General features: G+C 45.0%; 1 protein-coding gene across 3 annotated transcripts in view; it reads left to right on the top strand.

Moving 5' to 3' along the window:
- The first annotated feature begins 18,030 nt into the window (after positions 1–18,030).
- The window catches only part of RS1 (retinoschisin 1), a 181,674-nt gene continuing 176,378 nt past the window's right edge, over positions 18,031–23,326 (top strand). For all 3 annotated transcript variants that reach the window (XM_069636854.1, XM_069636853.1, XM_069636851.1), the window contains exon 1: positions 18,031–18,168. In XM_069636854.1, the coding sequence (XP_069492955.1) occupies positions 18,117–18,168 (52 nt within the window). In that variant the 5' untranslated portion in view covers positions 18,031–18,116. The remainder of the gene's footprint in view (positions 18,169–23,326) is intronic.

Below are 23,326 nucleotides of genomic sequence, written 5' to 3'. Positions count from 1 at the left end.
TAGAGAGCTCAGGGTATATGTTCCCACTAGAGATGGGTGCAAATTACTATGATTTGATATCCTTCTCCTAAGTAGGGCACCACACTTTTCTTACATCATCTAAAATGAATACGTCAATCTCATCCCTCATCAGGTTGCCAAGCAGACATTTCTCTTGGAAAACGGAGATTCCCCGTTCTTCACCTACCACTTCTCATTTTGTGTTCCTTATATTCACTTTCACATGGCCAATTCTTGGTTCTCGTACTCCTGCCAGGTGGTTTGGCACCCATGGATTATCCTCCTGGTTTACTGGGACAGGCATTTCAAAACCCTTTCTGGTGAAGAAGCCTCGACACATCGAGAGCACACTCAAGCACATCCCAAGTCCATCACACAACCATGCGCCGACTTGTTCTAGTACAACACAATCACTGTAATAGAAACCACCCTCACATAAAATCGCTCAGCATCACATGCAGGTTTTACTCTCAGTCTTTCCAGCTGCCATTCCTTTGATACACTACCAATGATGACACAGGCACCCCTACTACCACAAGTCTTCACCTTCCACTTCAATCCCCTTGTACCATCGCTTTTCTTTGTGTTTTCCTATTGTGCTTGCGCTTCTCTTATCGTATCACCCTTTTCCCTTTTTCCTTTCCCCCACAGACCACGGTCGAGCTGGGGACACGATACAACATCTGAACACACCTCTGCACTGTAAGACCACTATGGCAGTGATGGAGACAGTATAACAACTTTTTAACATAACGTTACATTTGAAGCATCGTATCTGGTATAGCCATGCAAATGACCTAGTGGTGCTGCCCCTCAGATCAGTCACTGTGAGGAGAGTCGCAGAGTGGCCTACAGTGGTGAACATACCCCTTTAAGCAGACAGAGTTTTTTACCCAATTTGTTTTACTACAAAATGCTTTTTTGGCAGGAGAGTGGGATTGCCGGGGGCATGAGCCTTAACTGTGTAGAGAGTAGCTAGCATGATTTCTAAAACTCTTCCCTCAGAAATTTGGAGGAGATGGGCTGCTATAAAATCATATGTGGAACACAGAGGCGGCAGCAACATCGAAGGGTACATACAAATATACAAGACAAGTATATCCACTGCCATATTGTACGCACTGGAGATCTTGCCAACTCTGGGAATTGGATGGTTTAGCAAACTGGAGGCTAAACTGCTACGCTACATAATGAATATGCCGAGAAGCGTCCCAGTGGAGGCACTACGCCTTGAGTATGGTCTGCAGCCTTTATCCTCAAGTTGGGCATTTCAAAGAATATTGCTCTTCCTAAAAATGGATAAGATGGCTCTGGGCTCAAATCACTTACTTCAATTTTTGGGCCAAGACCTGATTACAAGTAGCCCAAATAAGTTTGTAAAAGATCTGCGTACCTTTACGGATGACCTGCTCTTGAAACTAGGCCTTTCAATGGATATTATATGCGAGCGACCAGATTGCTTATCATTAATAAAAAGGAAAATGGCTGTTTCAGACATGGTCAAGGCAACAGACGGACTGTGTAGTCTGAGCAGATACAGAGAATACGTGCAGCAGGCTTTTCAAGAAGGGTCAACCCCTAAGCTACCTACTGAAACTGTCTAACTCGGCCCTCAGAAGATTTACAATGCAACTTAGGTTCAACATATTAGAGACAAAGGAAAATAAGAGCAAGTGGCCCGAACCGATAAAGATGACAGGTGCAGGCATTGTGCTATGGAAGTAGAGACTATCAGACACATACTGTCTTCTTGCCCATCCCTGATGGCACTGTATAGTAAAGGATATGGCGGATTTGTCCGCGTTATAAGTTACATAAGCAGGGACCAATTTTGGGCAGCCTTAAAAAGTGGTGACTCTGTTGTAGTAAATGCAGCAGCATATACTATTTGGAAACTGGCAACGCTGGACACCCAGACTGCATGATCTTCCTGTTCATCTTATGAGCATCTCCTTTATGTATCTATAATGTGAGGATAGGTGATATATTTTAATATTTGATCAAAGTGATTTTTTAAAAACATTTCGTATAATAAAATGTGCAACAGTTCGTTCTCAATTAAATATAAACTAAAAGGCACAATAAAAAAATACTCCTCCCTCTGGCTATGGGTATTGTCTTGTTAACCAGCTTGGGACACGCGTCTTGGTCATGAGGGATGCTTGCCATCTGCCACACATTTTTCTTCCCTCTCTTCCGCCATTCAGGACATGTGGGTGCCACTAATGCTCCCCACTTCACCTGCTGGAATCTGGGGAAAGTTCCCACAGGGCTTACACCCAGCAGGAACTCCGTTTGCTGCTTCCCTTAATCCCCAAGGGCAGGAGGGTGTTAACCATTTCAGTGGTACTCATTTTATCAGCCTCAGAATTATTAAATACTTTGAGACACCTCCAAGGTACAAAATAGTGACCAGCAGCCTGCCTACAGATCTCTGCAGCAGATGCATCATGCAATTGATTAACCTCACAGATTGCACCAACAGTATTTATTCTGTGGGTTTACCTACTGGAGTATTCGTAAAAAATATGGTTGGTACATGAAAAATGTAATTCTGCACGAATGTGCCAGGCAAAAAAGTGATGGATACACAGCTTCAAATGAATCATTTATAATGTCAATGTTTGGGCAGTGTTCCATACCATCATTTTTAAGCAGAGCTACACCATTGGAGCAGGGAATCCAGCCACAGGCCACCAAAAGACGCAATCTAGTCTCAACTGATCAGCCATGTCCTGTCTGCACAGGAGCACAAGCCCACAAGCCACACGCACTTACACAATCTGAATGCACCTTTGCCTGAAGATCGTCTGTTCTCCCTTGTCTTCGCCCCTTAATGTGCACTTGGTAAAACTGCAGAATCATCGTCAGGTCTATTTACTATACCTCAACTGAAAAATGTATTATATTCACGTGCTCTTCCTGTGCAAACTATTATCACCTCAGAATTTCAAGGGCTCTGAGTGACCGTTGTTTTTCCCCATGTTCTACCCTCCTTGAACGCTTTGAAACATTTGCCTGTGTATAGGCACTTTATAAATAACCAATACCATACCATACAACCCCAGCAACGGTTGGCCCTTGTGGGCTAGCAGTTCAGGCAGGTCTTCCCACATTCGTGGGAGAACCACAACTGATTTGAATACCATGGAATGGAGGGCTGCCCAGAGTAATGCCACTGATTATGATTAATTCAAAGCCTTCCATCCACCCCATTTTAGTTTGCCTCCCTAAGTACTAGTTTATATACATTAATGTGGGTGCCTCAGTGCTTAATTTGTGGGGATATTTGCCAGGGCGCAGCCACAGCACTTATTTCTGAGCCCAGTTTGATTCAATCGTGGCATTTTGGCAACATTATTATTTTAATTTGCAGTCGTAGTAACTCAAAAAGCAACCACAATGTGACCTAGGTTGGCAGGTCATGGCTAATTATCAATTTTCATGAATAACAATGAGTTGGAAATTGACAATGCTGGTCACTCCTGCTAGCCATGCCTGCACACAGCTCCATTCAGCCTGCACGGCATTGTTGCAAAATCTCTACCTTAATACACAGCAGCACTGCCACAGCAGGGTTGGTTGGCAACAATAGGACAGTAACCAGATAGCAGCTCCAACACAGGAACAAGTTCAGTGAAAAGGTCAATGTCAAAGAGGAGTTCCTGTCACAAGTGACAACCTATACAAGAGGACCTTACTTCAGTGTTTGACAGGAAATGTACCTAGTTCAGTAATGAATTTGCCTGTATGTGTCCATCAATTCACCATAGGAGGAAAGCATGTTAGCTCTTTTGTCTGTGGTTAGATGGTCAATATGTTCCACTTGCCACTGATAGAATTAGAGCAAAATGTTAGCCATGATGTGTATTAAAGAAACCCTTAAACATTGATGGTAGTTCGAGCCACAACTAATATGTTATGTTGACACTGCCAGGGTCGGATAATTCATCTCGTACAATGGACCGGTGGGAGTTGAAGCGTTAAATATATTGATACTGTTTGGAGCAGATGTGGGTGATCTCAACCCCGGTGTGTCACAGGAGTGCTAGAAAATATTTGGGATCTGGCCCTTATTTTCTCACAAATTAAGCACTGGGGTGCCTTGCTACACCCACGGAGTGAAGCTGCACTCTACACAATCCATTAAGGCTGTGCCTGAACATGTCCATGCTATGGTGGCTTGGGCAGCTTTCAGGTCTTCCTGTAGTGGGCCCCCCTGAGGTTTTCAAACTAACTACAATGTTTCTTAGCCTGAGTGGAGGCCAGCCCCGCTAAAAGGTTTTCTTGGGAATAGTAAGCACTGGCCTGAATAAGCTTGTGTTGTTGGAGGAATTGTCAACAGTATGTATGCAAACAAACCCTATCCAGTACCTTTTGGTATATTTTTGGAAGCCTATAAACTCTTGGAGGTTTAGGCTAAACCCATGCCCATCGAAATTGGGCTCCTGTAATTGCACCCCTGGCCCTCCGAGAAAAAGAGACCTGGGGCCAGGAGTTGACTGGCCTTTAGGGAACTCTGGTAGGCATCTGCACACTGGGCCTCTTTTGTACCGTAACCTATTTAATTTCCAAATATTCTCAAAGGGAAAACCTCCACAGCACTAGCCTGGATGGGCCTGCACCCCTATTGAGCCCATCCAGCCCCGTTCCTCGCACTTTGCACATGGACCTTCTTCCCCTGCACTCTCTGCATTGCCCTGGCACTTGTCCACTTGGCCTCCCCTTAGCAATCACCTATCCCAGGGGCCCTCTTCCCCCCTTCCACCTCGCCCCTCTTGCAATTGCTTGGTCGCCACTCTGATCTGCACTTCCTTTCCCTCCTTGGCATTAGCGCATTCCGCTCTGACGGGCACTTCCCTCTCCCCTGCACTTCTTGTTATGACACTTGCACAAACCGAAGGACACAAGGCCTAGTAAGACTGTTTTGTTTTATTTCTCTTCATCCCTGATCCCCCGTTGTCTTGTTGCACCTTCAAACACCATTTGCTGTATAGGCGCATTATAAATACCCAATAAATTAAAAATAAATAAATAAAGGGTTGGACTTACTGGAAATGTGTAATATGGGGTGACTTTGAAAAAACATTCCAAGACCTCTTTTGGTTCACAGTTCACCCCTGCCTGGGGTCAGGTCTGATTAGGCGGACTGTACCTCGTCAGCACCTCTCCTGTCCTCTTCTCCAGGCTGTCCTCTCTGCCCCAGGTCTGCCTGTCATGGTGACCCCGCTTCCTCTCACAGTCAACTGTGCTGCGCTGGGTGCTCGAGCTCTTCTGCTGACAATGATGGGTGAACTGGCTCCGTGGGGTCTGTGTCCCTCCCCATGTAGTGACGGGTGGGGACATGGTGAACATGTCTGAGCTTCACACACATCAACAGCTTTTCCTTGAAGCTCGGTAGCATTCTGGATTGCCATCTCCATCCAGGTATGACATCACCCGTCTTGTCACATGACACAGCAGTACGGTACTTGAGCTACCGTTTGCGTGCTAAGCGTTGAACTTTTATGAGTATAGGCCTACAAACTCCAGCATGCAATGTGCTACTGCCTATAAAGCCAGTGATGGCTAAAAAGGACTCAGTTACTCTGAACCGACTGTTAGCTATGGGCCTCATCACGAGTTTGGTGGTAACCCTGGGTCCGCCAAATCAGGGCTTTGGCGGATTCTCCCCAGCTCTGAGCTGGAGGGAAATCTGCCGAAAATTTGTGCTCATACCGTCGGTGGGAAATCTGCCGGCGGTATGAGCGCGAAATTTCCCCATTGAGCCCAATGGGGAATGGGGCATTCCCGAATAGGCTCAATGGAGAATGGGGATTTCCAAATCCGCCAAACCCGTGATCCTGATCCGGTGCTAATAGCGCCGGTGGGTTTGGCGGTAGGGCAGATAACGCCAGCGCTAATAGCGCCAGCATTACCGCCCAACTTGTGATGAGGCCCTAGGTCTGTTATCTGCCACCTTTGACACTGTGTTTTAGCAAATCATAACCATGTATTGTTACATGCAACTCTCTCAACTCAGTGAACCATATGTCTGTATTAAAACCAATGTCCACGGAGTCAGCACGGAGTCAGCACGTGTGGAATGTTATTTCTCAAACATCACACATTTGTACACATGAAGACGTCATAGTTTTGTTTCCTGGATCAACTCTTTGTACCATAATCCTTGAACCCCGAATCCTCTCATTAGTGTAGTCACAAGAACCTTTTTGCGACCCCCTTTCTCACATCGATGGCATAATTTGCCTGTCCACTAAAGGGTGCTTCTATCCAATTGTCCTATCAGTGCCATTGTTTCCGGCATAGTAGTGGCATCAGCAGAATAGACCTCGCTCCCTTATGCGTGAATGTAGACTGAAAAAGCCTCTGTGACATGAAAGCTGGATGATGTTGTCTGGGAATGATTCATTTCCAAATATTTCACTCCAAGTGTCGAACACAAAGACCTGTGCAGGGGAGGATTAGTATGTTGACCTAGTAGCAACCCCACCCCATCAACCCGCACTCTCTCTACCCACACCCACTGTACCTCCAATCTCTCTACCCCCACCCACCCAACCTCCACTCTCTACACCCCCACCCACTAACCCTACCCCACTCTCTCTACCCCCACCCACACTACCTCCACTCTCTACACCCCCACCCACTAACCCTACCCCACTCTCTCTACCCCCACCCACCCGACCTCCACTCTCTACACCCCCACCCACTAACCCTACCACACTCTCTCTACCCCCACCCACCCAACCTCCACTCTCTACACCCCCACCCACTAACCCTACCCCACTCTCTCTACCCCCACCCACCCAACCTCCACTCTCTACACCCCCACCCACTAACCTTACCTTACTCTCTCTATCCCCACCCACTAAAGCTCCACTCTCTTTTTTTTAGAAATGTTTTATTGGTTTCATAGTCAAAAGAAAAAAAACAAAGTTTTTAATAAAGACATAAAGAAACCTTTAACATTATTTCTCATCATGATCCTCCTAGGATCCTTCCCACAAAACACAATTAAAATCTTAAAACCCTCACAAGATCATAAAATCAGCATTCAGCATTTATTCCCTATAGTGCAATTTACACATCACAATTTTTCCCTTCATCTTAATCTTCGGCCACTACCCAAAGCACCACCAACTTTCCTATTTAGCTTCGCTGGACAGTACAAATTCCAGCATTTTCATAACAGCAATTACCAGCCTGGTCTGGTCCCCTATTAACAACCATTCTCACCAAACTCGTGCACTCAGAGTCGCCACCATAGATTTGAATTCTCCAAGGAAGAGGCTTCTAATCTGCATTAGAGACTCACAAGCAGTTACCAAGTGTAACTCCTCCCCTTCACACAATGCGTCATCAATAGGACTTGTTATGGAGTCCATACATTTCATGCATTTCCCCATGTTCACTCGCCAGTGAATAGTCATTAAAATCGACGGGAATTTGATGGTATCCGCTTTCTGTTCAAGAAAGTGAATCTGAACATAGTGATTTGGACATTTAGCTTCAACCACGGACCATCCAGAGTCAATTTTGATTAATGATAGGAGGCCAGCATAAGGACGACCCATCACACCCTTGGGCGGGGGATTCAAAAGAGCCAAGTAACCATCACATTGGGGGGATTTCCTTAATCAGGTCTCTTGGAACATCAAAATGTCGATTAGATCAAGATCTGGGACTTTTTCACTAAATAGAGACCTAAATCCTCTAGTGTTCCAACAGCCGATCTTCAGGAGGGTCGGACTCCTTTCCACTGGGATCTAACTCACTCTCAGACGGCCCAGGCTCCTGCCAGCCACAACCAAGAGCTTTCTTCACTCTCGCAACCATTTGGCTTAGCCCTCTCTTCTTCCTTTGGTTTATTTTGGTTTGCAATCGTAAACTTAATAGTATGTAAGTCCTTGTTTGTTGTCCCGATCATTTATTCCTTCCTTTCCTTGGTCAATCTCATCTTTCCAATTCCATCTTTCTTTTGGGGTAGAGTATTAGGCATATTATTCGTAACCTCCCTGGAGATCGTCGCCTCTCTCCAATTTTCTTTTATCTGGGCATGATAGTCACTAATTTCATATCCCAAACGCAGGAACTTCTCTTTTGATGCCAATACTAGGTCTTTCTTGAATTGGGAGAGTAAGTGAAGTATGACCCAGTCCTTTTTTTCTCTTCCACAAATTTGACAATCTTGATGTCTCTAGATGCAAATTTATGAGCTGGTATTATGCAATTAAGTAATCACATACCAATCCTTCTATTTAGCACCATCATACTAACATCTGTCTCAATTCTTTCCACACATATTTTAGGACTCAGCCTTCCCTTCCTTTTTAAGTACTCATTTCTATTACATGGCCTCATCTCATCAATTTCTGTTCTCGAATCCTTGGTGGGCCTTCTGATTTCATCTCCTATTTTTATAATCTTTGGATTATCTAGTTTTATGCCCCCCTTTCTTTTTTCCTCTTGCATCCTCAAATCTCTGTGGTGAGTTAAAGGATCTTCCAAGACCTTCTGGATGCCAGATGAGCATCACCATTTCTTTTTTCATCCTCTGTGTTAACCACGGCCCCTCGCCCTTGGGATGTTTCCCTTGACTCTTTTCCACTTAAGCTAGGCCATATTTTAGTTGCCAGCTTTACAGCATCTCCAATGAGCCCCTCCATATTTTCCCATTCCGAGTTGCTCACATCTTCCCATTTGTCATCCTCATCCGCTCTCTCCATTTCTTCGATTAATACACTCAAATCTCCCACTGGAGTTGTCTAATCTCCCAGCTCAGTAGGACTCTCCGACGCCATCAATGGTTGTAGGTTGGATTCTTTGGGTAGAGATAATTCCTTTGTAGCCTTTTTTGGAGCTGGGAGATTGCCCAATTCTGGCGGTGATCTAATGTTTCTTAGAAACACCCCAGAGCCCTTTGCTTTCTTTCTTGCATTAGCTGGCATATTTTTTAATTTTTTAGCCAGCTGGAATTTTGTCTTCTCAGCTACCACTAGGGCTTTACTAGGATTCAGTCCTTTCTTTGCATTTAATACTGAGAAAACATTATTTTCCGGAAGGCTACTACTGGGTTTATCACCCTAACAGTCAAATCAACCACCCGCTCCACATTTACTTGAAATGGATTTGTGGGTTCTTGTTTTTCACCCCTTTTTTCTTTAAGAGGACTCCTGGTTCGCAGAGAGTCCTTCACATGGGATCTCATCCATTGACAATCTTGAAGGAGGGCCTCCATCATCAGAGACTTATCCAAAGTGTCACGCCTTGCAAGATCACAAAGCCTGTTTTGCCAAGCCGCAGATGTTTCTGCTTCCTTATCCAATCTTTTTTCAACTCCTGTGGCTAGAAACTCCAGCTCAGATAGTTTGCCGCACAGGCCTATGATCAAGGCGGATTGATCTTGTAAATTGTTATTTAATCCCTCGTATAACTTTGTAAAGGGCGCTAATGATGTAGATAGTGATGCCATCACTAGCTGTTGTAGATGCATCATATCGACTGACATAAAGCGTTGTCCACCCCTTCATTATTACTCCTGTGGCTCCCAGTCACCGAAGGAGTATACGCTGAGGAATAGGAAGAAGAAGCTGAAGAACCTATCTCCTCAAACACTTTAGCGTTCCTTCGTCTTCATCTGAGTCCCAGCATCTGTGCACGGATCTAGGATGAGCACTACTTTATTTATTTACTTATTTATTTATTTATTTATTTGTTGGTAATATGTTTATAGTCATCATTTTACATTCTTCCTTCATCAGTTTAAAAGTTACATATAAATATACCATCAGATAACTCCTTTAAAATTGTTAAAATAATCTCATAGAATTTCATCATATGGAAAATCAGATTCAGATCATTCCCATCCATAAATCTTTGCCATATTTGTTCTATCTTCTCAGTAAGACATGAACTCATATATTTTAGGCAGTATTTGACAGGCAATTTCCATAGACTTTCACAGTAACATATCAAATGTTTGGCTGTCTCAATCTTTTCTATTCCACATAATCTGCATAATCTTAATCTTTTCTCAATGCCAATATTAGCACCTAAAATCTCCATGGTATCACATCTATTAAATTTAAACATCAGGTACAATCTAATAGTGGACTGATTGGGAAAGGCATACTGATATTTAGGTTTTTCAGTTTCCAGGGCTCAGTGTTCTAAAAATAGGCCACTTGTTGATTTTGTGGCAAGAGAAATCATATCTCTTTCCTTGGCGCTGCGGTATATCATACCTTGTAATAGCTTTTTAGTCTTTGCGTGCATGAATAATAACCAACTCTTGGCATTACCCTTGGCCCATTTCACATATGCCACGTACAACGCATTCAAAGTTTTAAAGGGCCTATTGTGCTCTCCATTATTAAACATTTTCATCAGTTCCATCACAAATGTATTAATACTCAACGTACTCAACTTCACATATAACATTGCAGATTTATACTCTAAAATATCTTTTGCATATCTATAATCACATACCAATAAAATCTATTCACATGAAACTACTGTCGCAGTCTAAATACCCATTTTTTAAATTTTTCCTTCCAACTTACGTATTTCGTTTAAAAACGTACTTGCTCATACCTCTACTCCATATAGTAAACTTGATATTATTTTACTGGAATATAGCAACACAATTGTATTCACAGAAAATCCACCTTTTTTGCCTATAAATTCACTAATAGCACCAGCATTTTTTAAACATTTAAGTTTTGTCGCACTCCAATGCAGTTTCCACGACAACTTCTGATCAATTAAGACTCCCAAATATCTATAGCATTCAACCTTTTCAATCACCTCTGTTTTCACCATCTATTTAAATTTGTTATGACAAGATTGTTTTGTGGTGCCTAGAAAGGCCAACACCTTCGTTTTTGCTATATTTATTACTAACCCGTTCTTTTCAGAGAATTGGGTCAGACAGTTTAACCAATTTTGTAGCCCTTCTGGCGTATAATCCAACAGGACCAAATGATCTCCATATCCTAGCCATAGCAGATATAGCTTACCCATCTTCACTGCATCTGCCACAAACATATCCATCTCATTCATACAGTAGGCCAAATACAGATTAAATAACGTGGCAGCTAAGCTACAACCTTGTTTCACCCCACATACTGTGGGAATTGCCTCAGATAATCGTCCTTCTCCATCCAGTCGAATTCTAACAGATGTATCAGAATACAACAACTGTATCATGTGTAGTAGCCCTGGTGGAATCCACTATTTAGTTCATTTGAGCCATAGTTTCTCTCTTACTATGGTATCAAACTCCGCTGAGTAGTCGATAAATGCAGCGTACATTCTTAATTTTCGCACCGCCCAGGAATACTCCACTGCTGACACTAAATTTATTATATTATGTATAGTATATTATTTCTCGTGAAACCCAGCTTGATACATTGGCAGGATCCTATTCTCAGCAATCCATTGATTCAGGTCCTCCAGTAAAACTTTTGCGAATATTTTTGCCGGAATGTCTAGCATTGCCAGCATTCTATAATTTTTAGGAGCTTTCCATTCTCCCTTTTATGAATAGGCAGAATGATGCTGTTGCGCCATGTTTCTGGAATATGTTTTCCTTTCCATGAGAATAAGATATTGAGTGTTTTTGCCCATTCTTCAGGTGCCCGACGTAACAATGCATTCCATGTCCCATCGGGGCCGGTGGCTTCGGAGGTGTGTAATTTATCTATCATCCTTTCTAGGGTGACCTCTGAAACATTTCCTAGCCATTGAGACTGACAAACTTTAAATCCCTCCTTTTTGACTGCATATGACCCCAGGGTGTTTTTTACATGTGAGATCCAATCTTTTTCAGCCACACTATTGATGGGAAGAGTTATTTTTTTGCCTCATTTATTGCCTTCCATATGTCCTGATGATTATTGCTCCGGGATTGGCCAGCAATATTTAACCATATTTCCCTTGTTTTATGTTTTTTGTGAGTCGTAGCCACTTTCTATGTTCTTTTTTTAACCATGTAATCTGTTTTGTGGCTTCATTCCTCTGGGAGTTTGCTATTAGTTTAATTGCTTTCCTGAGTACTCTTTTGGCTTTATTAATTTCCAAGTCATATGAATTATGCTTGCCATGCGAATGGTTCCATCTTTCACCATTGCTGCAATACTTCAGTTTGAGTGGAGACTTCTTTGATCTTATTCAACACATTTTCAAATTTCCCAATAATATCACTAGAGGTTGCGTCTTGTCCATTGTCTATCATGGACCTGAACACTTTCAGTTATTTTACCGCAATTGCATTTACTTTTTCCAATTTAGTGGGATTCCAGATAATCCGATCACCCTTTTTCATTTTCCTTAGGGGGAGCCCTTCCATTCCTATACGGGCCACTCTGCAGCGACTCATCCAAGCTTGACACTCAGGACCTCACATCCCTCTGTAATGTGCTAGACCTACCCACCATCCATTTGTCTATGCCAGGCACTGCTTCTTTTGCCTCCATTTCCTGACTCTCCACCACCACATCCGCTTACAGAAGAGACTGATCAAGCAATTCCAGACAGTCATTTACCCTAGACAAACTTAGTCTTTTTTGCAGGGCAATTTTCATAGTAAGATCCACCAAATCCATAGCCAATTTGTTGGCCATGCCGTCATTAGCACTTACACTCACCATCGTCCCACTAGTAATTGAATCCTTTAGAGGGATTGGGGGATTTGAGTTCCCCCCGATTGAGAAACTGTCTCGCTTGGGTCCATTTGGAGCCTCCACGGGGCATCTTTGAGGCTCGAGCAGGTCACCATCAGACTGTTTATCACTTGCAAAGTACGATGCTCGATGCATATTTTTTTAGAGTTACAGCCTCGGTACGGTGCCTTCGCCACTCATCTCAGATGGCCGCACCATTTGCAAGGGTAGGCAGGGATCATTATTCCTCATTTGGTTTAAGTCCATTTTCAAATCATCAGATTTTCCCACGAGCATCTCAGTACAATTGGCATACGCCCTCACCCCCAGCATATCCCCCGTCTCCTCCTCCACCTCCCTTTCACCAATATGATCTCCCATAGTCAGGTCGCGGATGACCACTGACATAGGCAATTCCACCACCGAGAGGGAAAGGCAATCCTTGGGCAGCAACACCGACCCCACCCCACTCCTCCTTACCTGCAACCGCGTTCTAGCGCTGGCGGGTAGGAGACATTGCTCTTATCCATCCTGTGCCCTGCTGATTTAGCTTAAGTCACTGAAAATCGGGAGACCACACCCCTGCGCTCCCAGCGAACTCCTGCTAATTCAACTTGCCTCCACTTCACTCCACTCCACTTCACAGAGAAAGTGAGGTTAGGTAAATGAGGTTAGCATTTCCAGGCAGGTGGGAGGAGGGGCTCAGAGGGCTCATAGGGCTGCACAAATATTAAAGCCTGAGTGTCTGGCTGCCGTTTCTATGTGAATTCCAAAGTCGCCACGAGAAAAAGGAAAAAAAAAGCACTTTGCAACCCTACCTCAACTCTCTCTACCCCCACCCACCCTTCTGTCACTCTCTGCATCCACCCACCACCATACCCCCTTTATCTCTCCCCCACCCACACACCCTACCTCCACTCTCTAACCCCACCTCACCTACCCCCACCCACCCTACCTCCAATCTCTCTACCCCCACCCACCCAACCTCCACTCTCTCTACCCCAAGCCACCAAGCCTACCCCGACTCTCTCTATCCACACTCTTTCTATGCCCACCCACCCTACTCCACGCTCTCTACCCCCACTCACCCTTCAGCCACTATCTATACCACCAACCAACTCTACCCCCTTTATCTCTAACCCATCACCCACCCTACCGCCACTCGTTCTAGCCCCACCTACCAACCCTACCCCGACCATCCCTCACTCTTTCTACCCCTACCCTCCCACTCTACTTCCACTCTCTCTACCCCCAGCCACCTTAGCTCTACTCTCACTACCTCACTCTCTATCCCCACCCACCCTACCCCCACTCCCTCTACACCCACCCTTCCCCACTCCTCTTAGCCCCCTACCTCCACTCTCTCTACACCCACCCACTACCTCCACACTAGCCCCACACCCTACCACCACTCTCTCTACCCCCACCCAAAAACCCTACCTCAACTCTCTCTACCCCCACCCACCCACAGTCACTCTCTCTACATCCACCCACCCTACGCTCCTTATCTCTACCCCATCACCCACCCTACCCCGACTCTCTCTATCCCCACCTACCTACCCTACCCCCCTTCTCTATACCCCCACCACCCCTCACTCTCTTTATCTCCACCCTCCCACTCAACTTCCACTCTCTCTAACCCACCCACCCAACCTTCAGTCTCTGTACATCACCCACCCTACCCCCACCCACCCTACTCCCCCACTCTCTTTTCCCCCACCCATCGCCTCCCTCGCCCCACCCACTCTCTACCCCTCTCATCCCTCCTCTCAGACTGTCACTTTATTTTTTAACCTTTCACTCAACCTTTCTCGATCATATTTGCTCTTGCTCATCATCAATTGCACCCTCTCTCAGTTGCTTCCTCCCTTGCTCTATTCTCCTTCCTTATCATTCTCTTGCACACCTGCACCCCTTATCGCATCCTCCTTTTAAACGTTGCCTTGTCCTCCGTGCACCCTGGTGCCTAGAAATGCAAAGAACAGCGGTAAACGCCAAAACTCTTGGCTTTGCCAGTGCTTGTTTAATTTAATCTTGCACATGTACCCATTCACTCTCCTGGAAGTTAGCCCAACAGTGAATCCTACTTTTTTACCACGTCTGTTCAGGAAGACTCTGCAACTACCAAACCGATTCTTCTACGCAGGGGTCCAGTGTTATTCAAAGCATGGCTTGGTCTTCCCAAGCCAGGATTGGCGTGGCTTTTTGGCCATATATACCCACGCTTTGGCAGAACTGTTCTTAAAAAGTAATGACGTTTTTCTTATACTCTACCAGTTCGGCTGTTGACTCTCCGATGAAACAGGGTGAATATCAGGGGGCAGATTATCTAAATGTTGCCCTTTTATAATATTGCAAATTAATTCCACAGCAGTTTCGCTGCTTTTATATTAGGGCAATAGTGCAAACAAATGTTGCCCCAATCTGTTTTTTTCGAAAATGTTTGCTCTGATGCAGAAGTGAGGCAGACATTTATTTTATTTGTGTGACATAAAAAATTTAGAAAACATGTATTTCTCTGTTATGAAGCAAACATAGTACATAGAAACTAGTACACCTCGCTCTTTTTTACCTTGCAGCAAATGTTGTAGATCAATGAAATTGGGACAAGACCTGTTTGTCCTATTCCCCAACATACAAGTTGCAACGTTGGTGCTACATTAATTTGCTCAATTTTTTGAACATGGCAAAGTTTAGAAAATCTGGCACTAGCATTTTTTAATTTGTGGGATCTTTTTCTATCATAATCTTTTCGTTGTCAACAGATATTTAAGCAATATGCCCCAAGCGGCGGGGACATTACCAAGTCAGGTAATGCCCCAGGGCCCATAGTTATAGGCCCGAGCAAAGCTCGGGCCCTAATGAAGTCCCCGGGGCATTACCTGACTCGGTAATGCCCCCGCTGTTCGGGGCATATTGCTATTAGTACCCTGGCCCATAAGATTTGCGAGACTGGGGTACTAAAAGCCTTTTTTCTGTCCCGAAAACGCTGCAGCGTTTCGGAACAGAAAAAAAAATGACTGAGAATATGGCCACCGGGCAAAGGAAGACGGAGTCTGTTTTCGCTTTCCATGGCAGCCATCGGGAGCGGACGTGCTGGGAACACTTCTGTTCCCAGCGCGTCGGCTCCCGAAAAAATAAAGAGAAGAAGGTAAGTGGGGTTGAGAGGATGGGGAAAGAGGAGGAAGGGAGGGGAAAAAATAGAAAAAAAATGGGCTGCTTCGAATCTCCACGCGGCTGGAGGCTGCCATCGTCCCCTGCCGGGGACAAAGCGGGCAGAAGGTACATGGGGTTGGGAGGGTGGGGCGGAGGGAGGAAAAACAACAACAACAAAAAATACCTGAATCCCTGGAGGGGGACAAAGGCGGCCTCCAGCCGTGTGGAGGCTCGGAGCGGGGATGGCCCCGCTTCGATCCTCCTCATTGGCTGAGGGGCTGCCACGCCGCCCACCGGGGACAAAGACGTGAAATCAGAGGGATTCCCAGCCGGGTAATGCCCCGAAGAGGGCCAATCATAAGGGTTCTTTCATTCTGATTCTCCCCTGCTGGGTACTAATATGTTATAATAAGTGCCCGAGTGTGATAGCACGCTCATGTTCTTTCCTTCCATCAATCTGGATGTCAAGTGTGCTTCCTTCGATCTTCTCGAATGCCATGATTGTACCTCCAAAACCACACCTTTTCCTTCACTGGACCCGTCACTGATGCATCTTGCGTGATATCTGGTCCAACATGGTCTTGATATGTGTTCTTTGGCGTTTGCATTCGGAGAAAGCTCTATCTATGGGCAGGCAATTGTCATTGGCCGTGTGAGATTGGCTAATGCATCCAGTGCATTTTCTGACATCTTTTACTTTGAGGAGGTGCTCCGTTATTTTTGGTTTCACTGCTCTGGTCGCGGTTCCTGACCACGTCATTGACGGAGAGTAGCACAGTGAACGGAGAATAGCACAGGGGCAAAGTGCTGGTCTTGGAAGCAACACCACGCAGAGCAACAGGGATTTAAATCCCAGATCCGCGATTAGAAACCGATCTGAAGTATTTAGCACGTTATAAAACACCAATTGAATAAAAATAAACAAATAGGTGTGACACTTTGTTGTGCGCCACGCTGCATATCTTCTTCTGAAGCTATTGGTATGGCTTCTTCTAGGCTGGGATCTTAACCTCATGCCCCTTTTCTTGAGTCTTCTCATTATTGCAAGAGGCTAATATCATGTCCCCCATCATGCCAGCCACACTATCCTCCAAATCCCAATGTATGCTCAATTATTTTGTGGCCATCGATCAGGTCCTGGTTACTTTGCTTTCTGGTGTAAAAATCCAATCCATGAACGGCTATGCCAGATTTAACAGCAAATCTGTTTTCGATAATTTTGTTGTTGGATAAAGCATGTATGTCGGTTGCATATTCTGGTAATTCGTATGTGGTTAAATTGTAAAACACTCCCTGGCTTTCATTCCCAAATTATTCATAACATTGCCCTTTTCCCGGCAGAGGCATAATTAGCACCAGTCTATGTATCAAGCATCATTTTCCATTGGTTTTTTTGAGGTTTGCCTGGCCATTGGAGAGAACGGTGGTGACGGGGTAGCTCACCATTGACTTGCACACAGTTGATTGGTCCCCAACACTCTAAAGATCTGATTCCATAGGTGGACTCTGAAGTCAAGCATAGTCTGTGGTGTTTATTAGAGTTAGCTCTCAAAGCAAATGCATTCCAAGAATTAAGTGTGCAGCGCAGTGGCGGCTGGGAGAAGACTCGAGAACGACTTACTCCTACCCACATGCCATGCTTCAATGGCCACTGCATGCCAATTTCATGCGTGGGGTCCGCTGCACGGGGAAAGATGGACTTTCTGAGCATGAGCTGCATGAAGCCACTAGGCCGCTACTCATTGCCTACATACTTTCTACATACTCATTGAAAGAATTGCTGACTACAGAATGTGGTATTAACTGTGTAGGGGCCAACATCAGCCATTCCATTTGGGTGACAGAAGTCCTGGTTTTAACGTTGCAGTCTGGGAGTAGTTGCCCTGTATTTCCCCCATTATAAACTCAGGACTAGTCCCAGAAGGCAAAGTTAAAATCAAGGCCATACTAGCGTCTCCCAAATGGAATGGGTAACGTTGGCCTGTATATAAATATGTATGGCCCTTAAATCAATTGTATTAATAGTTTCTCCTGTGGCCTAGTCTATACACCACTGGCTCCGCGAATCAGGGGTCCAATTATTAAATGTCTGTGTGCATTTGGGACTTTTCGAAAGGCCTTCACCCTTGGAAACGTTGATAGGGCTGCTCTTGGTTTGTCGTGGCATTCCGTCTGCCTGGCTGACCCTGGATTAATTTGCAAAATAAGAGCTGTAAGGTGCTTAACTTAATCTGACTAGCCACAGAGCCGCACAGTCCACCGCGGCCATTCCGGACACGCGACGTCGAGGCAAGGATGCACTTCAAGAGGGAAACGCTCCTGCTGTCTCTGCTTCTCTGCTATGAAGGTAAGGGCCGAGCCATGCTCCTGGCCGAAGACCCGCGACTGGCATACGTCTCGTCGCCGTGTGGCGCTCAGTGAGCCACTTGTTTGTTTGCCAAGGCACCGGTATGTCCCTTGCGTTGCGACCACAATGCAGTCATGTGTGTCAGCCGACTGCGAGGCCAGATGGGCAGTCCCATTGCTGGGAAGGGGGAGGGGGAGGGGCAATGGCTTGTTTAAAATATATGTCCTGCGCGAGGGTCGTTGTGGGCTCATTGTGCCAGTACCTCTTCTGTGAGGGGGAGCTTCAGTTCAAAACAAGCATTGGCAAAGCCATTAGTTTAGGCTTGTCTATAGGCATAGGCCCAGGCGATCACGCTGTTGTGCCGATGTTACCAATTTATGACCATTGCGGTTCGAGACAGGCTTAATCTTCAAATCAGTACTAGCCATGGGCCTCTAACACCCACAGAAACGCCACCCTGTTTATATATCAAGGTTGGTAGCGTGTGCATGCTGACATGTGTGGCATCCTCCTAGCGTGCCCTCGGGATCCACTGGGCCACAGCCTTTCTAGAAATTGAGTTAATGAGGCAGACTTTTGAAGAAAATAAAACTCTTGTTCCTTAGACATTAAAGCAAATACGTTTTCAGTACTCTCCCTTCTCCCCAATGTGTCCCACTTTCTGGGTTGCACCATGCCTTCTGGTGTATGTGCTTGAACCCTGGCATGGCTTCCCTGGCCATTCACTTCAGCTTGCATGCCTTCTTCAGAGCCAGCGTATTGTCCTCTTAAAACATGCGGCCAGGGTGTAAGCACATCTCTTTTAAATCAGCTGACCAGAGTGTATTTATTATTCCCCAACAATCAGATTTCCAGAGTAGAGTTTGTCTTAGAAGTAATATCGGGGTGAAATGCACCTCACCTCCCACTATGAGTTGTTCATCCAATCCATCGGCTCATATGTGCATGTTTTCTCAAAAGATCAAACACGTTTGATTTAAATTAAACCTCTCCAATGAGTGGGAAAGCTCTGCATGCAACAAGCAGTCACAGGATTGAATACCATCAGACCCGTCTCCACCCTTTTGTTCTTCCCAGGTCTTTTGACTCCCAACAGTGAACTGTTACAGCGCTTAGAGGCCGGGGAAATCTGTCATGAAACACTGTATGAAAATACAATTATTATTTTACTAGAGGCTCATTACAAGTTTGCCGGTATCCCGCCGGTAATTCCGGCAGGATACCAGCAAACTGCCCCTTCCGTTTCTGCCGCTTGTTATCCCGGAATTGTAGGGATATTACAGGCGGCAGAAAAGGGTGCTAAATCCTCATTCTATGGAGTCCCATAGGGCTCCATGGAGGGGATTGCCAGAATTATCGGCACCGGTTATATAGGTGCCGGTAATTTCTGCATTTATTTGCCACTAGGTGCCTCATTTCCCTCAAGATCTTGGCTGGAGGTAAATAAGTACTCACACGGGTAAACTTGTGTTTTGCCATTGCGGAAAAATTGCTGGTGCCAGAATTACTGGCAATTTTTCCAGACCGGTAAACCTGTAATGAGCACCATGGACCCAAAAATCACAATATGCTTTAAATTAATATATCTACTAAATAAAACCTAAGACATAACAACAGTGTTGACTTTTGTACAGGCACATGATAGGCATTTGCCAGCTACTGCTGAACTGGTGCTACTGGGCTATAAGATGTAACAGCTGCAAACTGTCTGTGAACCAGGGAACATGAGAGCAGTAGCTAGCAAATGAGGTTTTATTTCATATTGGCCGGCTTGCAGGAACTCTAAGGGAGTTGCATGGAAAGGGTGGGAGGAAGGCACAAAGTGGAAATGGAGCACGACTGCGCAAATGCGCAAAGACGTTGCTCTAATCCTACATTCTAACTACGCCCTGGTGGGGAAGGAAGAGAAAATGCTGGACATGGAGGAAAGACTCATCATTACGGCATCCTCAAAATATTCAGTCAGTAACAGCCCAGCAAAAATCATGCTTGTTACATATAATCGTCGGAGTCTATGCATAACAAAGACCCACCTTCCGCTTAGCTCTTACAAGTTTCATACTAATATTTGCATATAGGTTGATCAATAGTAAGACTCATGTTATTGAACTTTCAAGGAGTGTATAAAAACCCTGAGTTAAGAAATGGTTCCATACCCGAACAGTGGAGCCAAACTTAGGGCCTCATTACGACCCAGGCGGTTAACGGTGCCATAAAAGGCTGCGGTGCCGTTAACCACTTAGCGCCTTACTACGAGGTCCCGTTGCGGGACCCGACCTAAAGTAGGGACCCACAAAGGGACCTTGGTGCTAAGTACGGTACCACAATTTGCGGTACTGTACTTAGCGCCTTCCCCATTCCCATAGAGCCCCATGGGGCGAAAATGGGAATGGGGAAGGGCCATGGTTCAATGGGGAATTACCGCCCGCCAACCTTGGAATGGGGTGGTAATTCCCCATTGAACCATGGCGGACCCGTTACAACACCGGCACCAACCATGGAGCTAATAGCGCCATGGTTTAGCGCCGGTGTTGTAATGAGGGCCATAGTGTGTACTTTTGCTTATTTAGCCACAACTTAAGTTAAGCAATCCTACCATGTCTCACACTTCAATATCCAACACACTCCAAGTGTCCACGCATGCACTTAGTGCCCACGAAGGGAAAGAAGGGTTTTATGTGCGTGCTTTGCAAGTAGCCCCAAGACACTACTTATCATTCTTAATACACAAAACAAAACGTTAGTACATTTCAAAGTCTCTATACTTGCCTGGCTTCTTCTAGATCATAATCTGGATCTGGAATCTGGTGCCCGCGGTGACACTTTCTATGAAGCTCCGCAGTAGAATCCTTAACTCTCAGATTCTGTTCCACAAGTAAGTTTCTTGAGGTGCAAGACTAGTTGACGCCCACATTTGTTATTTGCTGGGTCATTCTGAATGGCACATGCAATTCTATTAAAGACTCTTGCTGGGAATCCTCTTGCAAGCCTCTTCTGCTTTCTTGGTTAGCGTTTTTGAACACAGCTATTCTCTTGACGCTCCATGTACACCCAACTTCAGTTGTTGCAATGTTTTCTCCTATGAGAATAACTCGCAATGGAGAGCCACATGTGTAATTGGTATATTTGTCTTTGCACAGCATTTCAACTGTATATCTCTATAACTCCATGTCTAGGACCAAACAGAAAACAGATAAACCAACAGCAACTTATCCAAAATAAAGCAGCTAGGCTTATTGTGGGACTCAATCCCTGAGATCATAGCACACCAGACCTGAAAACCCTCAACTTGCTCCCCATTGTAAAAAGAATAACATCGAAAATAAACGGTATCTTCCATAACATTGCTCCTAAATACCTAAACTCTTACATCAACAAATAGGTACTTACAAGACTGCTAAGATCATCACAGGTTAACAGCCTAATTACATTCATTTTGAAAAGAATGGAACATGGAGGCAAAGCCCTTGCATTATTATATCACAAATTCTAAAACAACCTCCATTGCAATAGTTTTTACCTATAGGTGGCGCTACAGCACTTCCCAATAGCCAAAACAATAAAGTCAGTTTGGGATACTTGATTGGCTCTACAAGTCATGACGCACAAGAAAACAAGAGCATTTTACAGATTTGTGTTACCAGAATGGCGTAGTTAGCAGCTGCCTCTGAAGGAGGCAGAAGGTCTTCTAGAAAGTTCTCATGTTGCAGTCCTAAGGAAGGATGCATCAACAAGCCTAAGACACAGAAGATGCATCTAGCCAGGGCTCCAAAGAACATTTTGAAGTGGGAGGATTTCACAACATTTTTAATTTAAGTTGAGATTACAATTATTTTTTTGCAACTAAAATTGAAATTTCCATTCCCAAAGGGGGATTTCTAAGACGAGTAAATGTTATCGCTAAAAACAGATTTTTTTTTAACCCCTACCTCTTTGGACCTAGTAATTCATTTACATTTATCTTAAAATTGCTCAGCCAGTAATTATCCTTCCTGTGGCCCTGCTCTGCTGGTTCCACAGATCCAAACATATCCATAGGGCTCCTTTGTGTCCAGTGTTTCCTATTTTTGTTGAAAGTGTTGTTAGGGAGAATTCTCATTCTATGGCTAATTTCCCTTACCTAGTGAGTCCCTCAGCAGCTTTGCTGGATTTCTGGAGTTTATTTTTTTCCACTTGGTAAGAGTGTGAGTTTTTCCCCCACTCTGACCTGTGTTTTGCCATGTGTATTTCATCTGTTTTTGTGATTGTGGACTCTGGAGTACACCACTTCAGTAGCCCCCCCACTTTGTGTGTTACACAGCACCTTCAGTGCAGTGACACAGGGTTGTCGTTTCGACTTCCCACCGACTCCATTTCTGGGACTGAGTACTGTCCCCCAGAAACGGGTAAAGTTGCCATTAACTTTACATAGGCATTTAACTACAGATCCAGTACACCCCATCTTATATGGAGTATTAGAAAAGGTTAATTCTTAGCCCTTTTTATCTGTACCTCTTGGAGCATTGTTTCACTCCCTTAACATTAAGACTTGGCTGGTGGCAGTGGTATCTACCCTAATTTTCCTACCGTGATTATATTACATAACGTGGTATTGTTTTAGGCTATTTTAGTAGCCTCGAACTTTAAACCCGCTAGCCCAAATACTTTTTATTTCATCTCGGGTTGGGCTTAATCACCATTTCTTCTTGTTAACATCCTTCTTGGGTCTTTCTTTGCGCGGCAAACCAGGTTTGCCTCCTTTGTTCGTCGACCTTTGGCGGGCTTCTGACCAGAAGCCCTCCTTTGGCACCTGGGTGTCTAGGTGGGCTGAATGTGAGGGAGGGGTGTAGTCACCCCCTGCACAGGGTCTCCTTGCAGACCCAAGTCGCACTTTGTATTGATTGGCTGAGGTGGTTGTCCGGGCTGGACAACCCCCCTGCTGTGTGATTGACAGCCAGGCTGTGTGAATGGGGGATTTTGGCATAAAAGGCAGGACTCTTGAGCTAGAAGGCAGAGTCGCCTCTGGAACTACAAGGAACCAAAGAGAAGCGGAGAAGAAGATGGCTGCTGCAACCCCGAGCCCCGGTGAAGCCCTGCTGCAGTCCTGAGATATCTACCCCCTTTAACGACTAAGAGAAGATCCAGTCCGGAGTCTTCTTCCCTTGAGCCTGGTGGGATC

This window comes from Ambystoma mexicanum, chromosome 7p (assembly GCF_040938575.1).
Source record: "Ambystoma mexicanum isolate Mex_15411 chromosome 7p, UKY_AmexF1_1, whole genome shotgun sequence".
NCBI classification, from domain to species: domain Eukaryota; kingdom Metazoa; phylum Chordata; class Amphibia; order Caudata; family Ambystomatidae; genus Ambystoma; species Ambystoma mexicanum.
Note: the sequence above shows the minus strand (reverse complement) of the source record. Positions and strands in the feature narration are given on the sequence as shown.